Below are 23,864 nucleotides of genomic sequence, written 5' to 3' on the forward strand. Positions count from 1 at the left end.
TAGGAACACATTTTTTTTCAGGGAAAAATAATCAATTCAATTTCAATAACATAATGTTGAAACTTGTTTTTGAATAAGTTCAAATCCGAGTGGGACATTAAAATCGAGATGTTAAGTGTTGACATCACACATTGCATGTTTAACATGTTTAAAAGGCACAAAACACTAGCTTGACTAATGCTATATGGGTTAATGCTGTTTGTTTCCCAACATTACTCAAAAGTTGCTTTTTTCCTTGTTTTTTGTCCATCAGTCTTAGGATATTTGTGAAAACGTAGCAGCTGACTTAGCACTATACCAATATCAATATGTCCTCACCACTAATTGAATTATGCCCCATCTGGCAATCTATTTGGATATTAATAACCAAAATGCCCCCCCCCCCCCCTCCCTCCCCCCCCACACACACACACACACACACACACACACACACACACACACACACACACACACACACACACACACACACACACACACACACCAAAAAAAAAAAAAAAATAGAATAAAAAATAAATAAATGAATAAATAAAGCAAATGAAATAAAAATCAATCTGTCGCACTTCTGCTTTCCAAAACTGATAACCATTGTACCTGATATCAAAGACCATCCTCTACAGGCAGCCCATCCAGTTTCAGCCCAGGTCCTGACTTTGGTATCTCTGCCAAATAAAAGGTGGCAGACACACATCTGCAACTCTGGGGAAGAAGAGATAAATGATGTTCCTAACTTTGAATGGAATCACATTCTTTATTACATGGACGATTTGGACAATTTTGTTTCAGAGATTGTCAATCTTATTTTGTTAATGGGTAAATACCATTGTCATTGTGCTAAGTGGAGAAACCACAGGCCCTCCTTTCCTTGCTTTATGAATGAGTTTAAATCATTCTTTCTCTCTCTAAAAAGACTGAAGACAAAAAAAATGCCACAAGGATCTGTTACGATCTAGCACACAATCTTAATTTATTTTAACCTTAGGTTGTTAATGTTTTTGATTAAAATGTATCGGTAGGTGGATGGTTGCATTTACAATTTTACAATAAGTATTTAATTTTGTACTTTACAGATGGGCAAACATTTATTTTCATATATTCTCCAACCATTGTGTTATTTAGATTGAAAATCAAACTTGTGCCCCCCACCACATGTTTATTTATTTAAATTACAATTTCAGAGTATTTTTTTGTTTTTATATTTTAAGCTTTTCATACTGAACCTTGTTTTGTCTCTAACTCTGCTTGATTTCTCACTCTAATTATGGATGCCTTTATAATAATGTTCTAAGATTGTTATGTTCTATTGTTTTTTTTACTTTCACTTTGTTATATTTCGTTATGCTATGGAACAGAAAGTAGCTTGTTTTTATTATCCTCACTGAGAGTTTGTATATTGTGAAATGCTCGAAATAATAATAAAAAAACTCGCTAGGCTGGGGGCCAGCTATGTAGTGCATTGTGCTGCCATCTACCGATTACAAGGCGCTGTTACATCTGTATCAACGGCGTAACATCACATGATTTTACTTCCGTACCTCATGAGTCTGCAGCATTCATTCAAAACAGTTCACTGTGTTCAGGGAAGTAAGACACTCGTGTAGCTGTTAGCTTTCTCCTGAATTGCAAACTTTTTTCGTGGACATTAAATAATTTATATCTTCACTTCACCAAAGGCCCCGTGGGAGCACGAAGCATGTCTCTGCTCAGATTTGGAGTCACTTTGCTGCTCTTTGCGTATTCAGTGAGTATCACAATGTCAACATAGGAATAGCTTTGCCTGCAGCCTTGTTACAGGACAAAATAAGACCTAGAAATAAAAGGTAGTTATTTTAATACAGCTTTTTTCGACTTTTATGTTAATGTGCATATTTGATACTGCTCAAGCGACGTTAATTTAATGCCAATGATTTTAGCAGATTAAACTCACCTGGGTTCAATCTGACGTGTTTGTGTACCTTTAAAAACATTTGAACGTAATGGTGCATTGTGTTATATTATCTTTTCTCTCTGGTGCAAAGTCAGCTGAGATCTCAGCCTAGGACCATAAAAACATGAAAATTTAACCACACAGTAAACCCATATGACTCAGACTCAGCTGTTCTCAAATGATGAAGACATGTGTGCCATAAGAAATGATTTCTCATGTGATCAAACTTGTCAAACTTGACTTGCAGCTTGGGAAAACTCCTTCATTCAGCATTGACTACAAGAATGACTGCTTTAGGAAGGATGGTGAAGTGTTTCGTTACATATCAGGAAGCATCCACTACAGCAGGATCCCCAGAGTGTACTGGAAGGATCGACTGCTGAAGATGTACATGGCAGGACTGAACGCCATCCAAATGTATGTTCGTCTCACACCACACTTTGTGTACTATTATCAACTTTAGGCTTTCAAACTGGTTGTATGTTAGTCAATTTGTTACCTGAGAGTTTACTGTTTGGGTCTTCAAATGATTACATGTGAAAGGAACAAAGACCTCTTGCTTAAGCATTAACTGCAATCCTGAAATACTGTCATTAATACACACAATTTATTAAGGACATTTTTCCAACAGGATTATCCATTAAAATCTTATTTGGCACGGTTTGAATGTGAACAATTTTATGTATTTTGTGATTGCAAACTAGGGTTTATGTGGCAGCTTGTACAAAACTAGACATTTTTAGATATCAGACTGGGCTTTCCAAACGGTGCCTTGTCCTGGTTTCATTTGTACATTTTTGGCAGTTATAAACATTTTAAGTGCATGTCCTTATCAAACTGCCATTTAATTTATTTTGAAGCTACATTCCCTGGAACTACCACGAAGAGGCTCCAGGTCACTACAACTTCAGTGGAGACCGGGATGTAGAGTATTTCCTTCAGCTGGCTCACGACATTGGATTGCTGGTCATCCTTCGACCTGGACCCTACATATGTGCAGAGTGGGACATGGTGAGCGTGTTTGACAGTTATGAGACACAACTTGAGTTCTCAGTGGTTTTCACAAACAGAATGACCTGAACATATGAAACATTTGAAAATGGTTACCTTTAAAGAAAAATGAGGAGACTCAAAGTTAAGATATATTTCGGTCCAGGCTGTTGGCTCAAACCAAATCAGGGGGACAATAGAATAGGAAATATGATAGAATATTCCTTTTTCTGATCCCCTTGGGAGAATTTTTTTGCCACAGTAGCTCACAAAAAGTGCAATAATGCAATAAAAATAAAAAAATAGAATAATTATGATAAAAATATGAAATTAGAACTTTAAAGAAATATAGAAAAGAAGAAAAATATTACTATGTACATATTCACATAGGAGCAAGATATGTTCAAAGATCGGTTCTTGACAATAAAAAGCACTTGACAATTAAAATTTACAGTGAGTACTGGGATGATGTGCAAAAAGGCCTGTATTTTTGAATGCTGGATGGTATTATGGTGAAAGTTCAGGTTTGTGAGTTGTAAATTCTTATTGCAGTTGGGAGGAATAACCTGTGATAGTGCTCCATTTTGCAGGGCAGGAGTCTTAGGACACGGTCACACTGGCAAACTGTGCCGTGCTTAAGCAGACTTCTGCCCTAAAGCACGTTTTGAATGGCCAGTGTGGCCGCAACCGTGCCGTGCTTGAGCACGATTCACTTCTCTGCTTTGGTACGCTTCGGAGAGGTGGGCTTCAGCATGGTTTACTTAATGCACGAGCACAAGCACGCAGACAGCGCGTGTGATCCATGACGTATGATTGCCGCGAGCGCATCTCTCGACAATCATTTTAAACTAAGCGGGGTGTTAGAGGGCTGTGTCGGGCCAAAACGATTTACCAAAAGTCAAAAAATGTCTGAAGTTGTAGCAGAGTTGTCTGTGTCTCATTGTGCTGACTCTGAACAGATTGTGTTTCATGTAGTCTGCTACTGGTGTGCTGCTGAAGGAGTTACTTAAGTCAGGAGCTACTGAAGTCTTAACAGAGAACACAATAAGCTGTACTTAACATATTTTTTCATCAAAAGTACTTTCACTTCAGTATTCTAACTAAATTCAGCATTAAGATGCCTGTATGTTCCCCTTTTGTTTGTGTTTTGGGTTTTACTTTTTACATCTCTTTGACCTCGAGAATAAGTTCTTTGATAATCAGTTTTAAAAGTCTGAAGTACTTAATGCTAAAGCAAATTACTTCCACCTTCCACACCATAAAGCTTACCACTGGAAAACTTTCCCCAGAAGTATTAATAATTAGAAGATAGCATAGTAATCATACAACACTTTATATCACTGTTTCCATTTTAAAAGCCTTAACTTTTGGTCATATTTTGCAAATAACACTCTTTTACTGACACTATTGTGAATTTATATGCCCAGAACTTGAAGTACTGTTCCCAATGTTCTCATGGAGTAGTGTTACTACGTAAGTGAAATAACTTTGTAGTTCCCCCGTGTTGACTCTGCTTATATAATATCATGTCAGTTTGGTTCAGAGAAAATTACACTGCATGACTTGTAAACTGGTTTTGCCCATTCGCAGCGAACTACTAGTCTGAAGTTATACGTCAAGCAAACTAAAAACACCAGTTAGAGAAGATAATGAGGTTTCATAGCAGAAAAAACTATGAAAACTGCTCATTCAGGAGCAGTAATACATTTTTTACCAAGTAAAGATCAAAAGGGTGTTATTATGTTTTTTTCTCCAGTTTGGAAAAAAGACAACAAAACCTGTTCTTATCATTACAATTTAAGTTTTACATGTTGTAATGTTAAGGCTTGATGCTGCATCATGTAAAATTCTGCTTTGAATGTTGATGTTTTTACAGTGATCTTCCATTTACAACACATGAAAAACCCTCTTAACATTGTTTTCTTTGTGCTTTTCACCAGGGTGGGCTCCCTGCTTGGCTTCTGAAGAAGAAAGACATTGTGCTGAGGTCTTCAGACCCTGGTGAGGGTCAAAGAAAGTAGAATAAACAAGGCATTACAAGCACAGTTACTTGCTGTATGTGTACAACAATATTTTTCTTGTATAGATTATATTGCAGCAGTGAATACTTGGATGGGGAAGTTGCTACCAATGATGAAGCCATTTCTTTACCAGAATGGAGGTCCCATCATCACTGTGCAGGTGAGCAGAAAGAACTTGGGTGCTCTCTCGAGATTTGTTTTTGATTTTTGGCACGACGAGTCCTCCAGCTCTGCTCTTGTTTTTTAGGTGGAGAATGAATACGGCAGCTATTTTGCTTGTGACTATGACTACATGCGTCACCTGTCCAAGCTATTCCGCTCCTACCTGGGTGATGATGTGGTGCTCTTCACCACGGATGGAGCTGGGACTGGCTACCTGAAGTGTGGCTCAATACAAGGTCTCTACGCTACCGTGGATTTCGGGCCAGGTTTGTGTCTGGTGTCCATTTTCTGTTTAGCAGCTCCATGCAGGCAAGAAAGTTGAAATGTTTTGCTTTCAGGGACAGTATCATTTAGTGCTTAAAATCAAGAGAAAGAAATGATAGGAAATGTAATACAGTAAGCTCTTTCATATGCAAACCTAAAAAGTATTTCGAATGTTGATGTTTTTGAGTTTAAGATGTTTTTATAGCTTCCTGGGAGGACATAAATTCTCACAGTCTCCATCTTCCTGTATTTTCCACACTGACTAAATGCCAAAATGCTGCTTAGTCACAAGTCACGAGGAAGCTGCACATTGACACGTGAATCTCTCTCTGTCTGGATTCTGTAAGGTGGAAATGTAACCGCTGCCTTTGCTGCACAGAGACACGCTGAACCCCGAGGACCTTTGGCAAGTGTTTGATCCAGTTGATCCACTTTGGCTCCCATGGTTGTAAAGTTGTGCTTTATCTGTGCTCCAAAGCTCACAGGCTTTTCCCTTGCTTTGACAGGTGAACTCAGAGTTTTACACAGGCTGGCTGGACCACTGGGGGTCACATCACTCTGTTGTGTCGTCTACCATAGTTGCAAAGTCCCTCAATGAGATCCTGTCCATGGGGGCAAATGTCAACCTGTGAGTAAGCAGATTTTTGTCTGACAGGTTTAGATGCTTGAATGAAGACCAGTAAACATAAGGTGATTTCACAGCGTTAATGCTGTTCCTCAACTGATGACATATTGAATTATAATTCAATTCCCTTTAAAAAATTTTTACTCTATTTTTTACAGCCAATAAACAAAAACAAAAAAGATCCTTAACAAAAATCTGCAGTACCAACACAAGGTTCAATTTTTATGTTTCAGCTTTGCATTTGGTACATTGAAAATGTCTTAACAGCTCCGGTAAATAGAGATAGGTACTGAATTAGGTAGTTTTATAGGTACCAACCAAATTCTGTCAAAAGTACCAGGTACCGATTCATGAACAATCAAAAGGTACCATGTTTAGGTACCTGAATGCATCCTTGTGACTGTGAGGGAGTGAAAGTGTAGGCGATTTTCCATGCTGGGCTTGAACACAGCACTGCAAGTTTATATATTAAAGAATGAATACGTAAAAATGAAAAAAATATATATTATTAAACAAATTGATATTTCTCACCACATAAACACAAAATAATAATAATAATAATAATAATACATTTTATTTCAGGGCACCTTTCATAGCACTCAAGGTCACCTTACATAGGGTATCAGTACCATTGAGTACCAATACCAAATGCCAGGTACCAGTCATCAGTACCGTATTATTTCAAATGTGAAAGGTACCCATCTCTAACGGTATAGGGGGTCAGATGGCGCTTCGGCTTCATTTACAAGCTGCACGTGAGGTTTAGCCAGTAACAGTGGATCTTACTGGATCTTTATTCAGTGATGCCAGAAACTGACCTGTTGGGTGTGTTTGTTTATAACGGATGAAGCACCTACCAAAGTAATGAAAATGCAAACTCATGGAACGCAGATGGCCTAGTGGTCTAGGTCACGCCCCATGATGTTTGCCCTCAAGCAGGTGGCCCGGGTTAGATTCTAGTGGCCCGATTCCCTCATGTCACTCCCCACTCTGGCCCCCTTTCCTACTCTATCCACTCATTAAAGGCATGAATATCCCCAAAATATCCTTAAAAAAAGAAAGACAATGCAAAACTCATACCTGTAAAACGTGAATTTGAGATGTGTTAATCTACTTGTGTTAATTTATGTCTACCTTTCAGTTACATGTTCATAGGAGGGACAAACTTTGGATACTGGAATGGTGAGTGTGCTTTGACAGATCCGTTTCATGCATTGATGTCAGCACCTAAAGTGACTCTCACCGAATCCAGTTTGATCTTTCTGGCATTACAATAAACTATGAATATTAATTTCTTAGGGGCGAATGGACCCTATGCCCCACAGCCCACAAGCTACGACTATGATGCCCCGCTCTCAGAGGCAGGCGACCTCACTAAGAAATACTTTGCCATCCGTGAGGTGATCAAAATGGTGAGAACACTCATGAAGGTTCCTGTATGTGTTTCAGAAATTACTTAAACTTTCCTTTGTGTGCAACTTAGTAACATTAAATGCAAAAGACACAGTAGTAATATGTCATTTTGATATTGTTGTTAGCATATTTTATATAAACTGGAAAACTTTATTCTTGTTGCCCCAACAGTATCGTAAGATACCGGAGGGACCGATACCACCAACAACTCCTAAGTTTGCTTATGGGGCAGTTGTGATGAAACAGGTATTTGTCTTTTTTTTTTACAAACCCCCTGAATTAAAAGAAATAAAGTGTAAAAAGTCTCTCTTTGTTCTTACAGCTCCAGACAGTATCTGATGCTCTGGATAAACTGTCTTTCTCAGGGCCAGTCAAGAGCATATATCCTCAGACTTTCATCGAACTCAATCAGGTACCCTGTAGTGTTTTTTACCCATGTTGATATTGTTGATATTTACTTTTAGTTTGTGTGTTAAAGTATTTTTTTCCCTACAGGCCTTTGGTTACATGCTTTACAGGACTCGTCTGCCTGTTGACTGTAACACTCCCACTCCTCTGTCGTCTCCAATGAACGGGGTCCATGACAGAGCGTATGTGTCTGTGAATGGGGTGAGTTTCATGATGCATTGGCTTCACAACCTGTTTTTTACATAATGCTGAGATGTAATCTCATTCTTACATGGCTAATATCAACCAAGTACCTTACCAAAGATTACAAATGAGACAAAAATGGTCAAACAATCCAAACACTTTCAAGCCATGGCGATGGTTACTCTCTCATTAGGCCTTGTTTTTGCTATTTCATTGATTTTACTGTCATCGTTCCTCATTATTTATTAGTCAAACCAAAGGTTGCCAACTACATGATTAGGTACCTCTGAAAATGATCTGCAACATTTAGCAAATCAGAAACAATAAAAAAGTAAAGAAAGTTGATTTCAAATAAATAGTTTGGCGTTGGAACTAGATTTTCGGGATTGTGTTTAGTCTTTTCCTGAAATGTATCAAACCTTGTTCACTTCAAATACAGACTGAATTTATTCTGACGTACAGTTGTTGATTTCTTCCAAAGGTGCCCATGGGGATTCTTGAGAGGAACACAGCCATCACTGTCAATGTGACAGGGAAAGCTCGCAGTCAGGTGGACATACTGGTGGAAAATATGGGTAGAATCAACTATGGGAAAAACATCAACGACTTTAAGGTTGTCTTCTTAAAATGGCACAATCTCTGCTCTTGTTATCTCTGCACATTTTTTACCTAACTTCAGCTCTTCCTGGTTGTCTTCCCATTTTTTTGCCGCTGTACAGGGCCTGGTGTCTAACCTGACTCTGGGTTCAGAATCACTCATCGGCTGGACTATGTACAGTCTCAGTATTGATGAAGCGGTCAGTCAGGGCCTTCTTGGAGAAACTCAACCAACAGCTCCTCCTCCTCCACCTACAAATCTCTCTCTTCCAGCATTTTATGAGGGAAGTTTTATCATTCCTGATGGTATTCCAGATCTCCCACAGGACACTTACATCAAGCTGCCCGAGTGGAGGAAGGTATACTATACTTCCACCTTAAGACAAACACAACCTTAACCCTTAACCGTGACCCATCCCCTTCTAAAAAATAATGAAATAAAAATTACTAGTTTTAAATAACAAAGCTAAGTGGACTAATTTAACCCTTTTACTTCTATTGTTTACAGGGCCAGGTGTGGGTAAACGGCTTCAACCTAGGGCGTTACTGGCCAAGTCGAGGGCCACAGGTCACTCTTTTTGTCCCTGCCAATATTCTGAGCACAGCTGTACCCAACAATGTGACCGTCCTGGAGCTGGAGAACGCTCCCTGCAGCTCAGGGATGTGCACTGTGGAGTTTACCGACACCCCCATCCTCGATGCTTTAGTGCAGCCTGATTCTGAACAACACAGACGGCTCTTTTCTAAAGAGGATCTGCTATGATGTTCAGGGAACTCTCTACTGCACAAAAGGAATCCATTTGCACTTATCCCAAATCAGTACCTATTTTATGTAGGTTTGATTTAAGAAAAAAAGCTGTAACATGTTTAAGAATGTGAGTTAAGGGCTTGTAATCAGTGATTGAAGGTGTCCTAATTTACTGTTTTCTTCTACCTCGTTGATTTTAAAGTTTCTTTCCTATCTCTGCAGGGATTTATGCCAAAACATCACAGAAGCCTGAGTTTTAAGAGAATAACTATGTTTTATATGAAAAAACACATCAGGGATATGTTATATTGATCATCATATATCTACAGATTAAGCGTAATCTGCTGTAGCTTTTAACTTTTTTGGTTTAAAATTTTCAATGTGACTTGAATGAATGCTTGTGAAGCATTCTCCTTTTAAAGCAAGAAATAAAAACAGATTTAATACAACTTAAATGATTGGGTTTTTGTTAAAAATAACAGATTATGTGTCTAGGTAAGATAAGTGTTGGTGTTTGTCAAGCGTCTGAGATCATCACTTCCCTGTTTCCCCAGGCCATCCTTGTAATTCCAGATCTGATGCTCATTGTAAGCCCTTTAGTTAGTGGAAAGGAATCAGTTTGCAGCTACACAACCCCATACACAACCAACTGTCATACATTACATGTTCTGACACCTTTTGGCCAGAACCGGACTTCTTCAGCAGCATGTCTTATCCGTCAGGTTACAGCACACAGGCCAGCCCACATTCACCAAGCGCATGTCATGAAAAGAGCGACCTGGTGTCTGCAGATAACACCTTTACCAGTGAACTCTGGCAGTGCCCTTTCAAGCCGCTCCCTCACCTTTCTGTACCCCTGTAGATAGACCTCCATGAAACCCTATCACTGGCAGCATTTGACAAGTTCACATGGAAAATGAGCTGACTCTTTTCAACTAGGCTAAAATGAATGAGTTCATGCTCATATTTTATTATTTTAGTTTTACCATTTGGTTTGTGGTCCCAAAAAATAAACCAATTCACATTCAGGTTTTAGCAGGATAAAGCAAAAATCTGCAGCACTGAAAACTATAACATATCTAACATTACATTATCTGAAGTGAATACAGGGCACGCCCACTGCTTGTAAGTATAAAGAGAAGATTCAGCATTGTCTGCCTGAATCTAGAAGTGGTTCATCAGAGGAACTTCAGGACCTAACTGAATGGTGAGTGAGACATTTCACCAATTGAATTTAGATGACAGGACGATCATTGTACATGAATGGAAAAGACAAATTTGGTTGTTTCAAAGCGTACTTTTATATTATTTGTACTGTTATGGTGCCAAAAATTAATGCTGGAAATTTTTCTTCACTCCTTCACAGAGATTCTGCTGCTCACCAGAGAGAAAATGGTGAATTATGAAGTGACTGTTTACACAGGAAACCTGCACAGCTCTGCTACTTCAAACAATGTTTACATCAAGCTGGTGGGAACAGATGGAGAAAGCCATCCTGAATGGCTCGCAGACATCTTAGGGATTTTCAAGTTCACCACTGGAGCAGTAAGTCTGAAATAACACTTGCAGTGTTTGAATGAACTTTGTGCCTCCAACGGCAGCTGTACCTGTGTGTGATTTGAGGCATTTCATATGAAAGTCTAGCTGACATGTAATTCTCAACAAATCTGATACACATTTCATCAATAATGTCTTGAATTTACAGATTGTCTTGTTGTTTGTCAGATAAATTTCCTATGACCTCATGGATCTAATCAAACATTTTTTGTCATTACACAAGGTGTCCACTTTTACTGTGTCCTGCCCAAAGTCAATCGGAAAGCTTCTCATGATACAGCTGAATAAAGGGTCCCAAATGATTCTTCCTGATAATGCCTGGTTCCCTGACAAGGTGGAGGTTAAATCCCCAGAGGGAGACACATACCACTTCCCAATCTACCGCTGGATTGCTAACAATGACGTGCACATATTCAGAGAGGGAAAAGGTATTCTTCACTGACAAAAAATATGGACAAGTTTTTGTAGGTACATTAATGAAAAAACTTTTGTCAGTTTACTTTTATGTAGATAAAATTTAACATCTCATTGTGTTTTTTTTTTTTTTTTTAAGTTCTTTTGGTCTTTGAAGATACTCATCCTCTTGGCAAGTACTGTCGGGAAAGGGAGCTGGGTTTTCGAGGGAAAGACTATGAGTGAGACTGGAGAGATTATCTTTCTGTTTTTATTTTATTTGATTACAGCCCCCCACCCCCCACCCATGTTTATTTTTTTTAATTACAGTCATAAGTCTTCAAGTAAGTTTTTCAATTTATGAATGCCTGTATTTGTTTTAATAACTGTCTGCAATATGTATGAACTATATTGTTCTTTCATGTGCGCTAGGTCTCAAACTTTTGTCGCTCTCACTGTCTCTTTGTTCACAGATGGAAACTGTATTCACCAGGCGTTCCTCACTGCATAGAACCAGAAGACCCAAGCTCTCTGCCTTATGAGGTCCAGTTCTCCTTCACCAAGTTTTCAGAGTTTCGCCTCACAGCCTTTCAAGGGTGAAGTCCTAAATTCTCCCCAGAATCTATCAATGCATCAGTGTTTCTGCCTCTCTACTTGTTACTAGAAATTATTTTAGGTATAATGATATCTCTCTCCTCAAATTTTTAGATTGATTGAGCTGAAGCTGGATGGACTGGCTGATTGTGAGGAGAAGTGGTCTGATTTGGATGATATCTACCGTGTAGCCCGTGGTAAAGAGACTGACAGATCAGGTACTGTTCTTATTTTGATAAAGCCTTCGGAATAAAAAAAGGAGTAAAAGGATCAGCTGGTTAAAATGAATTATTCATCCATACCATAAAGATGAGGAACCACCTGTATCTATGGAGGAAATTAGATAACATAGTGCCCGTTAGTTATCTAAAAGACAATCATCCTCATTGGGGATTTTACTCACAAACAAAATGCTTACCTTTTATATGACTATCTATCAGAAATTGATGAAATGATTGATAAATGACAGTGATATCCCTTGTATTGAAGTCTCACTGTAAATGATCAAATGAATTTTCTAATTATTTGTCAGTGCTCAATCAGACATCAGCCCTCTTTGGCAGCATCTGGTTACAACTGGGGAATCCCCTTTGAAAAGGGTTTGACCTTCAGTATCCATGAGCTGTCAGGGTCCAGACTCCCAGCTCTAGGCTGGTGGCTTCTAATGAAGAATTACTTTGATGTTCATGAATGGTTAATATAAATGTATAAAAATATATCACTTGTTTGAATGCAAATGTTTTACACAGGAAAAAAATTTCAAAAGTTTTTTGACAGAATAATTGCTATAAGTTAAAGCCAAATATGAAGAAAGGCTTTGTGTGTGTGAACATAAAGTGAAGTGGCAGCATCGTTGCATGAATAAAAGAGGTAAAAGGAAACAGACTCAAGATGAGACTGGAATGGGCATTTAACACAACAAAACTCGACTCACTGGACTTCCTGGCCATATACCAACACGTTTCAAACATTATCTCTTGGGCAGGGAGGGGTTCCATATGACTAAAGCAGATTCCTCCCCTCTCTCTTTCTAAGAAAAAGGAAAAATGACATTCATATCACCTCTCTATGATACTGCAGAATAATGCACTGTGTTAACTTGGAAATTAGACCTTGAAGAAATGGTTGACAGATATTTACAGAACTTTACAGAATCATCAACATAAACTGTTTTGAAAGTAAGTCTTCAATGTACAATCTTGCACCATTAAAATTTAAGTTAATCATGCATATACTACTCATTACAAGCCATAGAAATGATTTTTAAACACATGCAATATTGAATTTTTATTTTTGGTACATCACTGCCTTAAAGTCACATTGTATATATAAGGCAATTCTCCATGATAATACCACTTACTCTGTCTTATTTTGACTGATAATGCTACACAATTTAAGTGCAGTACTAGCAGTTACAGAATTCTTGTATTATGGGGACAGAATCTTGCATTTTATCTCCAGACAAAGGGGCTCCCCATACTTTTCTTCCTATTATCCACAAAGTTCCACAACACAATCACACAGCAAGTGTCACTCCCTTCCTTCATATCCATTGCAGTCACCACAGACTAAAGTTTTAAACCAAGATCCTATTTAATAATCCAAAATAATAATCCAAAAAGCTTTAAAAAAAGGAGTGTGGAGTTAAAGATTACAAGATTCTGGGTTCTCTCAAACACTCTGTTTTTTTTTTTTTCATTTTGTGTATTTCTCTTTTAATCAGTGAGGTTAAAACTCAATAATCCTTATTTTTCCAGACTATGTTCAAAAACATTGGAAGGATGATGATTTTTTCGGCTACCAGTTTCTGAATGGCGTCAACCCCATGTTGATCCGACGTTGTTCAGTCCTCCCTGAGAACTTTCCTTTAACTGATGGCATGGTCTTCCTCCGTGGTGAGCAGAGCCTAGAAGATGAGTTGAAGGTAACTACCATGACATTTAAAACACACCTAATGAAGCATGAACATATCGACTCCATATTCATAAAATCCACACTGTATGTATTAGAGCCAATCTGTTCTCATCCTCTCTAAAACTTCAGAATGGCAACATTTACCTTTGTGACTACAAGCTTTTGGATGGAGTTGAAACAAACACTGTGAATGGGAAAAAACAGTACCTGATGGCTCCCCTCGTCCTGCTTCACAAAACCCCTGAAGACAAGATGATGCCCATCGCCACCCAGGTGAGAGCAGCTCAAATGTAACTAAAAGTAACTATTGAGGTTAGAATTTGAATTTGGCTGTAATCAACTGAACAGTTGGAAATAGTTTCAAATAGCAGCCATAATACAGGAAAGCTAAAATTCTCAAGGCTGAGATGCTGCCAAAGTGCAGTTCTCCCAGTGGCCACTTGGAGCTGGCACCAAAACAGAGTCAACCCTCTATTAGGTCCTGTAAAAAAAAGATTTTGTCCAAACTAGAAAAAATGTTTATAGACTGTTATCGAAAGGAAAAAAAATATGGGTTTGGTCTGTGTGGAATCATCGCAGCTATTAAAGTAACCTCTGTCTTCTAAAAACCAACATGATGGCAACTTGTTGTAGTCAGGACCTCAAAAAGGCAGACGAAAAATTAATGGCTGATATGCAGGCTGCATTCAAAACTTGTACAGTCAAATCATTAGTATCGTCTTGGGATATACAAAAATATACATTAACAAGAGGTACAGTTCAATTTATATGACATGTATACATTGATAATGATTTATATATACCTTGACATAGTGTTAAAGTGGTCATACAGTCCAAGTAAGAAAAAACAGGCAAACTTTCAGACATTAGGTTTTTATCATATTTAACAAGGATGTTTCATTTCTTTGTTGAATCAATGAACATCCACGTTTCAACTCTTAAAGCTAAAACAGACTCCTGCAGAGGACAACCCCATCTTTCTTCCCTCTGACTCCGAGTATGACTGGTTGTTGGCCAAGACATTTGTGAGAAGTGCAGAATTCAGCTACCATCAACTCAATGTTCACCTGCTGCGCACTCACCTGCTGGCTGAGGTCTTTGCTGTGTCTCTGCTGCGCAATGTGCCTATGGTGCATCCACTCTACAAGGTAACTGCAAAGGAACACAGTAAAAAACACTGATTCTTTATCTTGCTGATGGGTGTAGTGTGATGGTTTGAAACCAGTTGTTTTAGCAAGGACCTAAAAGCAAAACCTGGAGGCAAAGGAGGAGTCAAAGTGAATTTATTATAAAAAAAAAGGGAAGGAGGGTGGGGGGGATGAATTCAGAGTCTGAGGTGGGAGGGAGAAATCAGAGGTGAGGTGCGGGTGTGAGGTTCGAGGTGGAGGCTGGTGAGTACCCCATGTGAGCGTGGTTCTTGCAACATGAGAGAATCTCGAAAGTGAGTCGCCGTAATGCCACAGGAGAGGATGGCATACTCTGGCACTGAAACAGTCTCAGAGCTTCAGGGCTGGTGGGGATCCTTTTGATGGCTTGCAGGTGCAGCAAGGGCAGGAGTGAGCCACCCAACCTCTGTAGAGGAGAAAGGGAAAACTCTTTACGAGAAACAACCTCTAGGGGTCAACAAAAATCCAAACATGTAGCATTCACCACATGTAGCCTCCTACGTTAACACATCATATTGCTTTGGCATCCATACACCACAGGGGATTTTACAAAACGTATTGGTATACAAGAATTAAACTCCAGACATTTTTTAAAATAAGAATAAAAGTGTTACAGAGTCTAACAGAGTTCATTTTTTCTCTCAGCTCCTCGTCCCGCATACTCGATACACTCTGCAGATCAACGTCTTGGCTCGTAAAAGGCTGATTTCCCCTGATGGGTTTTTCCCACAGGTAAGAAAAAAAGCAGCGCACCAAGTGGAGTATTATCCAAGCCAGAGTTCATGGCAGACTTTTTTTCTGTCTTTCTGTGACAAAAGTTTAAGTGTTTTCTGCTGCTTTTGCTGAGCAAACTTGATGCATGACAGTGTTCAAGTCCTCCTTTCTCTGTGCTCTTTTTCCATACGAACATATGGTGTGTTGAAAACAAAAAACAGACACTTAACTGACATAAATGTGTTTATAAAAAGATAAGGCCTGGTATCTAAGAAGAACCTACTTTTCCTTGAATTTTAAGGGGAATTTTTTGGGATCTATATGGTTTCTGTTTATTCATGTGGATTTTTCACAAATTTTTTTCTCTAAAACTGTACACACAAATGCCAACCAACAAGTTGATACCTCCCAACCAAATAAAGTTTATGTTTTGCTTCTTTTGAACAGGGAGTCAGGTATTTGTCTATAACTTTATTCTTGTTTTTTTCATTTCTAGTATTCAGCAACTAATACAGATGGTATGATCACATTCCTGAAGAGATCACTGTCCGAACTGACGTACAGCTCCCTCTGCATGCCAGAAGACATTGTTGAGCGTGGGCTGCAGGATGTGCCCAACTTCTTCTACAGAGATGATGGACTCAAACTTTGGGAAATCATCTATAGGTACAGTGTTTAGTTTTCATTCTCTTACTCCTTCTTATCTATGGATAAAAATCATGTTAGAGAAGGCTAGACTGAAGTGGAGTGACATTCAGATTTTCAAACTTTTTAAGTTGTTTGGGGCTAGGCGCTGGCATCACCAGATCTACAACAAGTTTGCACATCCGCACAACTCTCTGTAAGACATAAAATGAATGTTCTCTAAACATCAAAGATCACTGTGGTAGTAATGAGCCCTAAAACGTCCTAAAAACAATAGGACTGATCGATGAAAGGGAATTATCTAATAACAGCCCCACAAAGGAGCACTCTACTGCAGCAGGATGTAAAAATCTATGGTTTTCATAAAACTCTTCAAAATTTCTCTTCAAGGTTTGTGGAAGGAGTCCTCACCTATTACTACAAAACTGATGCTGACGTCCAGAAAGACGCTGAACTGCAGAAGTGGATTCTGGACATTTTTGAGAAGGGATTCCTTTCCAACACAGATTAAGGTTGGTTTGGGGAAAAATCATTTGGTACTTGGAATGTGCATACAGTGAACTCACAGGTTGTCGCCTTCATCACTACAATTGTTAGTATTGATCATAGACTGTATATAGACTGGACAGTGTGGCTCCGCCATTTATCATTGTACAGTTTTGAGGCCAAAATACCCCCATCACAGGCGCAGCCATTGTAGCAGTTGTGCAGCTAGAGTCTGTTAGAGATGATAAGGGATTATGGGGGAATCTGAGTGGAGCTGGGTGACAAAAATAATATTATTTTTATTCTTTTGAAAGTCTAATCACCTCTTGACTCTACCTCCCGACATATTTTACAATCCCCGAAAAAACTACACGAGAACGTCAGCTGTCAGTCACCGTTAAACATTATGTAAAACCTTTTATGACTGATGAAAACGAAACTTTTAAGAAAAAAGAGGACTTGAATACAAGACAGCCAAATGATATCTTCAAATCATCACAACAATCGGACGTGAGAAACATTTCTACGAGGAGTGTCAATTTTTTAAAGTTTGACCACAGCCCATCTGGAAAGGCTGGAAAGCTGTTTTTTAACCTATACTGCAGCCAGCCACCAGGGGGAGCAGTTTTTGTGGAGACCTCACTCCGAGCCCAGCAAGAGGACGTCCGTTTTTTTTCAGTCTATGGTATTGATACACAGGTTGTAAAAATCAGGGGTGATGCACCTAATACCACCAATCACCCAGAGTAGGAAACCTACACATCATGAGTGGTGAAAAATCATAAACATATCACAAGAGCTTAAAAAACTAGGCTAAATGATAAAGAGAAATTAAAACAGTGCAGAAAAATTGTCTTCAGGCACACCGTCCCACACAGCAGAGCTCCTCTTTTATATGTAGAAAGAAAGAAATCAGCAAAAATGGAAAAAAAAAAACATAAACAAGGATATATTCTCTTTAACATTACTTAGCCGTATTCCTGATGATGTAAAACTCATAAATGCAATATCATAAAGTCAAGCATTAAAAAAACCATCCTCTTTACCGTGTACTGTTTTATGGTGAACCAGGATGTAAAAATGTTTTAGCTGTAATCAGTTATTTGGAAAGAGTATGCTTGTTTTTTATTTTGTTTTTTCTTTAGCCAGCCTCAAGTCGGCGCTCAAACTGAACTTTCAGCACTCTTGCATTGGCTTGAAGACTGGAGGTTGAAGCTTGACAATACCTTGTTGTCAACTTCTTTATTAGATTCATGTCTTTCTTTATGAAGAAGAGAATCTATGAAGCTAAGTTAGTTTCTCTTCTCATCCCACATGGGGGAAACAGAGCTGAATTTTTGATAAGTGGTGTATGCTGATGCATGGACTGCACAGGTATTTTTTGCGCCGTTTGTGCCAGTGCAGGAAATGAAAGTGATTGTAATGCCAATATTTGTGCTGAGTCTTAATTCTGGAAATGGGGGTTTCTTATCAGAGTCTCTTCTAACATGTAGAAGTTAACAGTTTTTGCCCTTCTCCACTTTGGATAAAAAGTTTAGAGGGCGTGGGCCATGAAGCCAAAATTTGCCCTCCTGCTGTCCATCATAGCTTTGGTCATCCTTTTGGCATTATCTGTCAAAACAGCTAGCACCTTATGTTTTTCCATATTTTCTATATTTCAGTTAGTCAAATGTCTGAAATGTTAGATACAGAGTGGCAGCCGGTAAACTCCTGATGTCCTGTGAGCTACAGATCATATAATGTGGTTCATCTTCTGTAATTTTCAGGAATTCCACAGAAATTTGACACAGTGCCTCAGCTGGTTAAGTTTGTGACCATGGTGATCTTCAGCTGCTCAGGGCAGCATTCAGCTGTGAATGCTGGACAGGTGAGCCATTTCATTGTTGTTGTTTTTTCATTTTTGAGGAAAGTTTAGATAAGGCTTTGTGTATTAACGCAGCAATAAACTGTTTGAAAAATCTATTTAAGATGCTTTGATTACTGTCTCTCCCCCTCACTGTTAAACTATAGTGTAAATTAAAGTAATGAACAAACTATCCATGGTTTTCCTGTTAGGGCTAAAACACAAAAAACCCATTTTACATTATTCATCAGCATAATCACAGTACTTCAAAAAATACCCATAAGTCATTTGTCAATCTATGCAGTTCGACTATGGTGCATGGATGCCCAACTTTCCCCCCTCCATGCAACTTCCTCCACCAACCAACAAGGGGGGGTCAAGTGAGGACACCCTGCTGCAGACGCTCCCTGACGTCAATGCCACAGTTAATGGAATCTCCATCATGTATCTCCTCAGCAAGCAGTCCACTGACTTTGTAAGTGCCCGTAAATTCTTCTGAGGGTTGGTGTCAGGAAAAGTAATGAAAACAAAATGAAAACATACAAAAAAACAGACGTAAAAACCAAAATAATTACACAACCCAAGGAATTTATTGTTCACATGGTACATTTTCTTAATTATTAATTCATATTGCAGATTAAAACTTTTTAACTCTATTGTGAGAAATCAACTAACTTATTTTAAAAATTATATAATTTAAGTATGCTTGTTAAAATCAAAATGCTAATGGGTAAAAAAATAAATAAATAAAAAAATAAAAATTTGTAAATGTTTCATTGGTGTCACCAGGTTGCCCTTGGCCAGTACCCAAACCAACACTTCTGTGAGGAAACTCCTCTTGAGCTGATAAAAAAGCTTCAAGGAGAGCTTGAAGTGCTGGATGTGAAAATCGAAGTCAGAAACAGGGATCTGGAATTCCCGTACACGTACATGAAGCCGTCTGGGATGGAAAACAGTGTGGCCATTTGAATGTTTGTGTGACCTAACCAGCTTTTTGCCAAAGTTCAGCATCAGCTTTATCCAAAACCAGATAAACTTGAAAAGAAAAATGGATAAACAAGAAATAAAAAGAAAAGATAAACAATGAAAAGAAGCTATAGCATTTAATAATTCCCTGCTTATTATTGAACTGAACTGCTCAGTTTATAACTCATGAACAGAATAGAGAACTTGTAATGAAAAAACAAACAACTACTTCATTTTTTAGGCCATAAGCTAAGTTCAAAATTTTAAAAAATGATAGCAACAAACATGAACTAGTCCATTCAAATGGACCTGGCACAACCCTGATTATTGTTGCTCATTTGTGTCTAGTATAACTTTATTGTTGTCCAGCTTTCATTTAATCTCAGGTAAAATACTGCGGAAGAGTTTACCATAATGCCCTGGCCACACCGGATGCCATTTGTGAATTTAAACACGCGTCACGCCTGTAACGTGCCGTGTGAACGACCGAGTCTGGACACTGGACTATTTTGACAAGCTGAGGGGCTGACACCAGTCACTGTGCTGGTGGAGTAGAGAGCCCACTAATTTAGAGATGGAAAGCCCAAAAAAGCATCTGAAAAACAATGAGCTGTGGTTTCAAAAGCATAACAAGAGAGTGTGTGAAAGCCTTGGAGATCACAATCAAAGCCTGCAGCCTCTCCCTGGTAATCCACCTCCACTGGCCCTGCCAGGCTGTTCCCTGCGACCTCATCCTTGACCCCTGAACGATGTTCCCCTAAGTCTCCCTGGGGATAATGAAGGGGTTGTAGACAACTTCCATCTTTTCCCTGGCTCTGCCCCTGCCCCGCTCCTTCCTCCTCTCTATCAGGTAGGTGTCCCTGAGGCTCTACCATCTTTTATGACAAAACCCCACTGAAAAAACACAATCAGACCCAGCTGGAAACACATTTTTACAGAGCTTACCTTCAAAACCTATCTCCTCAGGGACTTTCAACCAACCACACACACTTTTTTTTGACACCTCCATCTTTTGGCGGAGTTGGAGTCAGAGCAGATGGCAGTTCCCCCCCAACGTCATGAAATCAATGACGTCATGGGTGAATGTCATCGCTGTTAAGCTGCCGCGTTGCGTCAAAAGTTCAATATTTTCAACTTATGTCTAGAGGCGCCTGACACCCCAAACACGCCGCGCTAAAAGCGTCCAACGAGCTGTCTGGGGCGAATCGGCATCCAAACGTGTCTTTGCATTGACTTTGTATGTAATCTAGACGCAAATTCGCGTCTGGTGTGGCCGTACCATTAGAACTGGTTCCCATTTTTTCATTGGCGTCACTGTGTAAGGATACCTTTGACCTGGTTTAAACTTTCTCTACATGCATACAGAGGCAGCTAAAGGTTTTGCCATTTCAGACAAAAGTTAAGTAAGAGCTCCGTGGTAGACTTGTCTGTTCTCTGATATTAAGGGGTGGGCATATTGGCCCAAAGCCCTTGCCACCAAATGTTGATGTCTCCTTGGAGAAACTGCCATCAGTGTGTGAATGGGATTCTTCAATACTAGACTGACCTTTACATAGCACCATCTGCCGTCAGCTTATGAATGTGGTGTGTGAAACTGTAGAAACTGTTTTAAATTGACTTGTTACTTCTAGTTGACAACTTCACATAGTTTTTGCCAAACTTTCCATAAGTTTATCGTCCCAGCTTGTAGTTAATGATGCTTGAAAATCTTTTTGACATTATAATTTCTAACATGTTTAGACACAGTGTTTCGGTGCTTCTGTTGAAGAGAACAAAGAGCAAAACATTCCAAGGAAGTCTCACAATGTTTTAAGGGATGTGAAGGTTCCAAAAATTTTTTCAACATCTTATTGAACAAAATATAAATTCAGTGCCTGTGGTGGTGATGGGTGTGGTGAGAAGGTTATCTTTTGAGAAAAGATATGAGGGAGTGACTTGTGGGAGAAATGCTCTCCACCTTGCCGGGACTTGTCTGTTTATTTGCTGATACTGCCTGAACCTGAGACTCACATCCATAAAAAAAAAAACAAATCAGAAATTAATAATTTAGCATGAAGTGGATATCAAAATAAATCAATTTCAGCAATTTAGCTTCATACATGTTTTAATGTATTATTTATTTGTTCATTTTTTTATTTTAATATCTTTTTTTTTTTTTTTTTGAGAAGAAAAGTTGAAATTCAATTTTGACGATAAAGGTGAGCTGCCAAGTGGTGACAGCTTTTTTGCAGAAAAAGGAAAAGCTGCAACATGTTAAAGAATGTGAGTTCAGGACTTGTACTCGGAGAACGAAAGTGTCCTGATGTCTTGGTCTCTTCCCCCTGTTCCACCATCATGTACACTTCCTCTTCCTCCACCTCCTACTCTACCTCAAGCAGTGCACACATCTACAGGAGAGATTGATGAGAGGTCAGTATGAAGTCATCATTGCCAGAGTAGATTTGCTTGTCTTTTTGTTTCATAGTTAGGATTTGCTTGTATATCTTTGTAGTTATTTGGGGTTCTGGTCTTGTGTTTTCTATGTTGATTTTTTGTTTCCCTCCTGTGTGATTGCCCCTCATGTGTTTCAACTGTGTCAAAAATTAGTTATTTTCAGTCTTTTTTCCATGGGGCTACATGGTCCATGGAGGGCCATGGCAGGTTTCCCTGGGCAGGGACCAGACTGTTTTTTTTGTTTCTGGCACCCAGGAAGGCTGCCTCATTGTTGCTGTCAATGTCAGACTAGAACTGCAGACATGCCTCCTGGGACAGCGGAGCACTGCCCACTCCCTTCCCCTCACTCAGCTCTCACCCAGTGACCAGTGACCCTCTTGGCTCACAGGCCAACCTCAGCTCCTCACTTGGCTGTGACCAGGCCGACCCCAGCTCCTCACTTGGATCTCAGTGGGCCGCCACCATCTCCTTGCTCAGCTCTCAGTGGGCCAACTACCGCTCCTTGCTCAGCTGTGACCAAGCCAACACCGGCTCCTCACTCAGCTCTCAGTTGGCCGACCCCATCTCCTCTCTCAGATCTCAGTGGGCCAACACCAGCCCTGCTCAGCTGGAACCAAAGCCAACCTCTGCTCCTCCCTTGGTTCTCAGCAGCAACATTGGCTCCTTGCTCAGCTCTCAGTGGGCTAAAACCTGCTCCTTGTTAGGCTGTGACCAGGCCAACTCAGGCTCCTCAATCGACCCTCAGTGGGTCGACACCGTCTCCTTGCTCAGCTCTAAGTCAGCAGCCCCCACTCCTTGTTAGCTGCAACCAAGCAAACACTAGCTCCTTGCTTGGCTCTCAAGGGGCCAACCCCAGCTCCTTGCTCGGATCTCAGCGGCCGGCACCAGGCCTGCTCAGTTGTGACCAAGCCAACACCGGCTCCTACCTTGGTTCTTCCCCCGCTCCTTGGTCAGCTGGGACCAAGCTAACCTTGACTCCTCGCTAGGCTCTCAGTGGGCCAACACCAGCTCCTTGCTTAGCTCTCAGCGGCTGACCCCATCTCTCCTGTTTCCAATTGTGAGTTTCCCATTGTTTTTAGTTCTGTTTCTTTTGTTAGAGTTTTTGGTTTCAAGTTGGATTTTTGAGTTTAGCAACAATAAAGACTTTTTGGTTAAATCTGCAAATGGGTCCTTCACCTCTTCTTTCCTGCTCCTGTGAAACACGATAGGTTTTGGGATGAAATGCAAAAAGGCATTTCTGCCTCTCGTTTAAACGGTGAGGGTATTCTAGCCGACCTAAAGGGCAAACTTTTGAAAACGGCCTCCTGGGTGGATCTTTTCTGAAACCCTGCAGCCACCATTGCCAGCGTTTTCAGTGGAAGTGAAGGCATTATGCCCCACTTCGCACAGGCCTACTAAACAGTAAATTGTACTAGATATGAGGTAGTTATGAAACATTTGAGAAATTAGATATCTTTGTATGTACATGTGCAACCCACATGTTTTGTGATGTGTAGGTGTTTGCTCAAATTATTTAGTAAAAGCTGTGAACCCGACCTCTGAGCGGCTTCATCTTTCTGCTGGAAACCTATCAGAGTCAAAGGGATTCTTTTTCTTTTGATGATTAAAGTACAGTCTTGTTTAATAAGGAGTAATTATCATTGAGTAACACTGTATAGGTGAGGGTGTGGTGTTGGCTTATCTACAGTGGAGATTGATGAGAGATCAGCTTGAGGCATCATTGCCGGAGTAGATTGGCACAGGTGTCAGCTATTGGCTGATGTGCAGATGATCAGAGCTTGCTGAACAGGAGGGATCACACCCACACATGCCTGCGGT

The 23,864-nt window shown here is 39.7% G+C and overlaps 2 protein-coding genes across 2 annotated transcripts; both read left to right on the forward strand.

The window, feature by feature from the left end:
• The first annotated feature begins 1,464 nt into the window (after positions 1-1,464).
• On the forward strand, positions 1,465-9,688 carry glb1 (galactosidase, beta 1). The gene is made up of 16 exons (XM_074690349.1): positions 1,465-1,738; positions 2,172-2,341; positions 2,785-2,935; positions 4,855-4,915; positions 5,001-5,095; positions 5,183-5,363; positions 5,709-5,767; positions 5,868-5,989; positions 7,128-7,168; positions 7,286-7,398; positions 7,571-7,645; positions 7,722-7,811; positions 7,895-8,008; positions 8,472-8,603; positions 8,710-8,946; positions 9,096-9,688. The coding sequence occupies exons 1-16, from the start codon at positions 1,691-1,693 to the stop codon at positions 9,348-9,350; spliced, it is 1,944 nt and encodes a 647-aa protein (XP_074546450.1). The 5' UTR covers positions 1,465-1,690; the 3' UTR covers positions 9,351-9,688.
• Positions 9,689-10,511: 823 nt separating this feature from the next.
• Positions 10,512-20,353, forward strand: LOC141807336 (arachidonate 12-lipoxygenase, 12R-type-like). The gene is made up of 15 exons (XM_074693277.1): positions 10,512-10,542; positions 10,702-10,880; positions 11,116-11,320; positions 11,446-11,527; positions 11,759-11,881; positions 11,994-12,097; positions 13,637-13,803; positions 13,923-14,066; positions 14,738-14,941; positions 15,605-15,691; positions 16,170-16,339; positions 16,709-16,830; positions 18,571-18,671; positions 18,952-19,122; positions 19,437-20,353. The coding sequence occupies exons 2-12, from the start codon at positions 10,728-10,730 to the stop codon at positions 16,827-16,829; spliced, it is 1,560 nt and encodes a 519-aa protein (XP_074549378.1). The 5' UTR covers positions 10,512-10,542; positions 10,702-10,727; the 3' UTR covers position 16,830; positions 18,571-18,671; positions 18,952-19,122; positions 19,437-20,353.
• The last annotated feature ends 3,511 nt before the right edge of the window (positions 20,354-23,864 follow it).

This window comes from Halichoeres trimaculatus, unplaced genomic scaffold (assembly GCF_033239565.1).
Source record: "Halichoeres trimaculatus isolate MK-OKI-2021-1 unplaced genomic scaffold, fHalTri1.1 fHalTri1_scaffold_2, whole genome shotgun sequence".
Taxonomy (NCBI): Eukaryota; Metazoa; Chordata; class Actinopteri; order Labriformes; family Labridae; genus Halichoeres; species Halichoeres trimaculatus.

Coding starts and splice junctions, on each gene's coding strand:
- LOC141807336 (XM_074693277.1), top strand. CDS start 10,728: ATGGTGAATTATGAAGTGACTGTTTACACAGGAAACCTGCACAGCTCT. Junction 11,321..11,445: donor CATATTCAGAGAGGGAAAAG/GTATTCTTCACT, acceptor TTTTTTTTTAAG/TTCTTTTGGTCTTTGAAGAT. Junction 12,098..13,636: donor TAAAGAGACTGACAGATCAG/GTACTGTTCTTA, acceptor TTATTTTTCCAG/ACTATGTTCAAAAACATTGG.
- glb1 (XM_074690349.1), top strand. CDS start 1,691: ATGTCTCTGCTCAGATTTGGAGTCACTTTGCTGCTCTTTGCGTATTCA. Junction 2,342..2,784: donor GGACTGAACGCCATCCAAAT/GTATGTTCGTCT, acceptor TTTATTTTGAAG/CTACATTCCCTGGAACTACC. Junction 2,936..4,854: donor TATGTGCAGAGTGGGACATG/GTGAGCGTGTTT, acceptor GCTTTTCACCAG/GGTGGGCTCCCTGCTTGGCT.